General features: G+C 34.8%; 2 protein-coding genes across 2 annotated transcripts; both read right to left on the bottom strand.

Moving 5' to 3' along the window:
• Positions 1–1,425, bottom strand: PCOAH_00022630 (Nucleolar protein NOP5; the record flags this gene model as incomplete). The annotated part of the gene is made up of 1 exon (XM_020059070.1): positions 1–1,425. One exon carries the CDS (start codon positions 1,423–1,425, stop codon positions 1–3), a length of 1,425 nt encoding a protein of 474 aa, XP_019914667.1.
• Positions 1,426–3,939: 2,514 nt separating this feature from the next.
• On the bottom strand, positions 3,940–4,976 carry PCOAH_00022620 (Uncharacterized protein; the record flags this gene model as incomplete). Its single annotated transcript, XM_020059069.1, has 2 exons — positions 3,940–4,598; positions 4,753–4,976. The coding sequence occupies 2 exons, from the start codon at positions 4,816–4,818 to the stop codon at positions 4,263–4,265; spliced, it is 402 nt and encodes a 133-aa protein (XP_019914558.1).
• Positions 4,977–6,000: the final 1,024 nt, after the last annotated feature.

Here is a 6,000-nt window from a genome sequence, read left to right as displayed (position 1 = left end):
TCACTTCCTCTTTTGCTTCTTAATAAACTTCTTATTGTTCCAGTCTGCCTCTCGCTTATTAAACCGGAAGTCCTTCTTTTTGTTGAACGCGTTGTTATTGTTGTTGTTCTTATTTTGATCATCGTTGGACTGATTGGGGTTGTACTTGCTGTGCTGCACCTGCATTTGTAGCTGAGAGTTGGAATTCTTTGAATTGTTCATCTTCTTCTGCATGCTATTTGTTATATATTCTAGTCTCTTCTCCAGGAGCGTTTTGCACGTTATGGCAATGGATGGCTCGGAGAAATTTCCCAGGGCGTCCACTCTTGTGCACAAGGACAATTTTGCCGCTAAAGATCTGCTAATTTTGCCCTTCAGTTTAGGTGTAGTTTGCCCTACTAAAGTTGCGTGGTAAATTAGTCCATATTTGGGCGTTTTCGATTTCGTTTTTAGGGCCCTAAAGAGAGCTTTCTCAGAACCCAAAATTTGTAAAGTTGAACTTGGGTATTTTGCCAAAGACATGAGGGAACCGGCTTTTGCAATTAACTTGGCCCCAACCAAATCACCCACTAAGTAAGTCAAATTTGGTGCAATAGAACTCATTCTGTATTTCAAATAAATAGCTAGCGATTCTCTATATTCTGTTAACTCTAATAACCTGTCTGCTAATTCGTTAATGCAGTTGAGGTCATCGTCTTCAATTTCTGTTCCCATGGAGATTTCTGCCAACTGTTTTATTTCCCTTTGAATTTCTTCTGTTGTCTCTTCTAGCAAGTTTACATTCTTTGCATTACTTCGGAACCCAATCAATTTAACACATTTCGCATAAATTTTATTGTCTGTGATTACTTTCCCCAATTCTGGAAAATGCCATCCATACCATTCCTTCAGACGCATAGAGAAAACATTTATTTCTTTATCCAAATCTTCTAGCAATCCAACTGCTTGTATAATCATTACGTCAACTTTATCAGCACTGAACTTTAATTTGAACCGATTTAACGAATGAGATAAACTTAACTTTAACAATTTCGCGTCTTCCTCTTTTACACCTACTAGCAATCCATACAAATGCGTTCGAATTCCTCTAATTATTTCCTGAGTTGAATTCGTGTATGTTACATTTATATTGTATTTTTTTTTTATTAATCCACCTAACGTTTTATCACATAAGGCTAGTGTTTCATTTAACTTTGGCTTCACTATATTTTTCTTTAAAAATTTCTTCAATCCTTTTCCCAACTTGGATTCCATCAACTTATTCGTTTCGTCAAAGGCCTTTTGGAATTTTTTAAATTTACTGAAACTGTAAAGGGATACATTTTTCCTCGCTTCCTCTGCGTTTCGAAAACATTTCTCAATATCCTTCACGTCTGATTCGATCAATTTGCTGTTCTCGACTTTGAACAGGCCGTACCCTGCTGCCGTTTCGATCAGTACCAACATTTTGATTTCCGTTCCTTCTGCAAAATGTGCGCAGCTAATCAGTCTACCTTGATCAACGGATGGACGGCAGCTCCAAATATCGCTGGCCGTCCGTTTTTCAGTTACCCCTCAGAGGTTATAATCACCTTCCCGTCCCCCTACACCAATCCTGCTTTGGCACAATTTCTGTACTCGTTACCGATAATCCGTCAACAAACAATATGCCACTCAAAGCTGGTTTTTCCTTAATAAGGGTTGTTCTTCTCGGGGAAACATGTTCTGCAATTCGGCAACTGAACTATAACACGGCTTCCTCCTCCCTCTGCTGCCAAAATTGCGAAGTCGTTTTTATTGAACTTCCCCTATGCTATATATTTTTAAAACTGAATTTTTTAATTTCTCATATTTGACGAAATATAGCAACCGTTATTATTAACGCATAAAAAAAAAAACGTTCATTTTATTGCTATGCGCTTCTGCAAAAATGAAGAGAAATAATGTTCTGCAATTTTTTTTTTTTTGCTGCTCCCATTTCTGCAAAAGCGCTATAAACCCTCCTGCTGGCCACAACAATCGCTCCCTCTCAAATGCTTGTAACTGTAAAATAATTTGTATGCCTCTTTATAATTCTTCCTTTTCCTTCGAATTTGTATAACTCCGTTATGCGGCTTGAAGAAAATTTTATTTGTAAAGCACTTTTGCGAAATTTATTCGAGGCACTAAAAGCGAGTTTTCCCCACAACGGATTGTTTTTCCTTTTTTTTTTTTTTTTTGTAACCTTTTAAAATTGGCACCTACTTGTTATGATTTTTTCTGCACTTGTGCGGGGCCCAAAAAATTGTATGCCAACATAAATATGTATGTATTGATGTGTTTTTTTTTTTTTTTTTTTTTTTTGTGAGGTTTATGTAGCAGACATATTGTACTATTTTTGCTTATTTTCTTTTATACTACATCGAGAAATCTTTTAGTGGAATTTTCTTTAAATGCGGCAAAATGAACGAATATGTGATGAGGGAAGAATTTTACTTGGAAAAAAAAATTATACATATAGCAAGGCGAACGTAAAGTGCTTCCCAACAAATGAATGAATTCGGTTTTCCCGCGACGTCAAATGCATATGTTGTGACAAGCTGGGACATCCCAAATGCATTTTTCTATCGCTACGGAAAGAGAGCTAACAAAGTGGCATATAACACAACGAAATAGAAAATAAACATGGTTCGATTTAACTCAGTCTATAGCTCCTCTGAAGGAGAAATATATGTGGCACATTTTCTCTGTACAATTATTACTTAACAAATTGACTTAATTTTTCCTTTGCGCGTAAAAATGAAGTGGCGCAGAATTATGCGCGTCTGGCATGGTTCCCTTTAAGCATAAAAAAGAAAATCGCCAAATGGAGGCATATTGTTTGCCAACAGTGTAATTGTCTTATCACTATTTTAATATTTATAAACGTGTCATATATGCGACATGAATGCCATCCTTTTTCCTCCCGTGATTTTCTCATTCGCCTTGCAAAGATGTGTAAATTTTGAAGTGAAAAAATTGAACGGCGATGTTACTTTTTCGTAAGATAAAAAGTTAAAAATTAAATTTACATAAAAAAGAAATCATTAAAATGATACAACTGATAGTGTCTCCACAGAAGCAGACGCTCATGCATGTTAATGCTGTTTGTCCAGGTGAACATGTAAAAAGTCACTTTCTCAGCAATGGGGCATGAACAACGATGAAAGATGTTCATAAACAAAAAAACATCCTTTTACTAAGTACACGCAAAGTTGCTCATCCTATCCGCAGGACCCCAAAGGCACGAAGGCAAAGCAATTTTACATGTACGCATAAACATTTGCATTATATGCGCGTGTGCAACCGACTATTACATTTATAACAGCTATTAAAAAATAAAAAAAAGTAATTTTTCCCATTTTTTAAAAAGTGCCATAAAAAATTTACCATTCCGCTAATCTCCATTCTTGCAATGCTACATCTACCTGGTAAAGATTATCTTCTAAACTTGTGTTCACGAATTGGTTAAAGTTAACTCGACCTAATTGTAAGCCTTAGATGTACACATCATAGGATTCAGAAATTTTCTCTAATGCGTGAGGTGGATTAATTACAGTTAAGTTTTCATTCGCGTTTCCTGCATTTTCCTGTTTGCGTTTTGTTTTATTATTACTATTACTGTTACTATTATTTCTTTTTTTTTTCTTAACTTATGGCTAAGGCGGAATCGCCCCTTCTTTACTGCATCATCGCATGGTCGTAAAGGTTATGTGTTCTTTTTGAGCAATTTCCACTTATAGAATATTCTATGATAATTTTTTTTTTTTTTTTTTTTATTTTTATTTCATACAGCATATCCCTCCCCCTGTTGAATTATTTTCCTCCTTTTTATTAACCTCGTCTATTCTTTTTCATTATATCCTAAAAGAAACTAGACCATTTTTTTCCCTCCTTTTCCAATTTGTTATTCCACAACCAGCTACCATAATGAGAGAAAGCAGCATGCTTGATGCATTTAAAGTGTTCTACATTTTCAATATAAGTACTGGTTTCTTTTCTGTGAATTTCATTAATAGTTTTCAAATCATTGGTCAGGGCATTTTCACATTCCTTCCAATATTTTACTTAATCTTCATTTTTCATACCACATTCTGCAGCTTCTGCAAAAAAGTCCGTTTTTAATTCATCCATCATTTTTGCATATTGCACATGTAGGTACTTACAATAATGGTTGATTACTTTATTCGATCTCGTCTCATTAGCTAGCGAACTGAAATTTTTTACTAGCTTGGGTATATCAATTTTAAATAATTCCTCAGGGGTGGGATATTCTTTTTATTTGCTTAAATAGACTTATAATCTATGCTTGTGTACGTCCTTTTCCTTTCAGGTAATCCTCCTTCTTTGACGGTTACCGTTTTTACCGTCTTCGATGGCTGTTTACCATTTGGAGTGGTTTCGGTAACGGTTTCCGTAACTTCTTCACGTACTTTTTTATCTACCTTTCCCGTTTTGCCATCCTTAACTGTGATTGTGCTTCTGGTTGTCACTTTGCTTATCGCCTTTCCCTTCACGCAGGGTTTACACCCTCTTACCGCCCTCTCGCACAGCTGCCTGGGTGCACCTTTAGATACTTTCCCGACCTTCTCCAAAATGATATTGGGCGAACCCACGTTATTCTGCGGCGACGGGGAAAAAAAAGGGAAAATGGTTTAAGAAATGGAAAAAGAGGAAAAACGAAAGGGAAAAGCATTTTAAAATGGGAAAAAAAAAAAAATAATATCCCGCTCAGCATGCTTAATCAAACTGTGAGAAACTATAAGCGTATCTTACTGAGAGGAAGCTCAAAAGAACAAATATTAGTGCGCTGTGCAATATCTTCATGCTGAATTGGGTCATAAAAAAAATGAATACTCCTGTCGAATTTTTTACTCCAAATAAAAATTGTACAAGTTCAAATTCGCGAAAAAAAAAATTTTTTAATTTCTGTAACTAATGATGATTTTTATTTTTTAATATTCTTACGCACAAAGAAAAAAATGTGTTTACTTTTGTGCGAATAAAAAATAGCAAAAAAAAAAAATACTTTTTAATCCTTAAAAATAACTGCAAGAAAGGAGTGTGTTGGCAATCTTATACAAAATTCTATCAGATAATACATTTTTTTATTATTTAAAAGTGTTAAATATTTCGTGTCGAGGAAGTGTGGCTGTTTAGAAAGGTCATGGTCATATGTCAGGAGGAATTTATACAAGTCGAATGCACTCGTATAAATATATACCTACCTAATAGGAAAAAGAAATACACCAAATGGAATGTACTACACACACAGAAGCGTAAAGCAGCGCACGATGGAGCGTTATAATTTATGCATACTTACGGTGCTAAACGAAGAAAATAAAATTTACAAGAAATACCATTATGAGATAAACACATAAATGGCAAAACATACCAACGAATTAATTAAAATGGAATAATATTCCCTAAAACGGCTAGGGGTTTATCCTTTTTTTATTACACGAAATGAGTAGTAATACATTTTAAAAAAGAAAAAACTCCAGCTAGTAACATAAAAAACTGATAAAATGTGCCGATTAGCTATAGTGAATTGCGTAATCTGAAAGGTGCAAATGTGAAATAATGCAAAAAAAAAAAAAAAAAAAAAAAAAAATGTGTATTATGTTTGTTCTTTCCAAAGGGTTAAAACCTTTTTTTTGTGTTGCGTTTCTCTGTAGGATGCTTTCCCATTTTGCTGAAGGTTTTAAGCGGGACGGTACTTTTCCTTCCACGTTTTTTCCAGCAAATCCTCCAAAACGATATTAATATATGGGCTTATATATCATTCCTGCTGGTGTGCATACGCGTACACCTGTTTAAAACTTATATGGCCACGTCGTAAGCGCATCTTTACTGGAGCAATTGTTCCTACGGTCGCGTTTGTAACATTTGCACTGAATCATATCAGGTATGTATCTTCACTATTATTTGAAAACATTTACGTCATTAGTGAAAAAGAGTTAATTATTTTCAAGTATGCAATTTGACAAAAGGAAAGGAACACACTAAAATGAGTTTCTACAT

Source organism: Plasmodium coatneyi, chromosome 8 (assembly GCF_001680005.1).
Source record: "Plasmodium coatneyi strain Hackeri chromosome 8, complete sequence".
NCBI lineage: Eukaryota > Apicomplexa > Aconoidasida > Haemosporida > Plasmodiidae > Plasmodium > Plasmodium coatneyi.
This window is presented reverse-complemented; position numbering and strand designations above follow the sequence as displayed.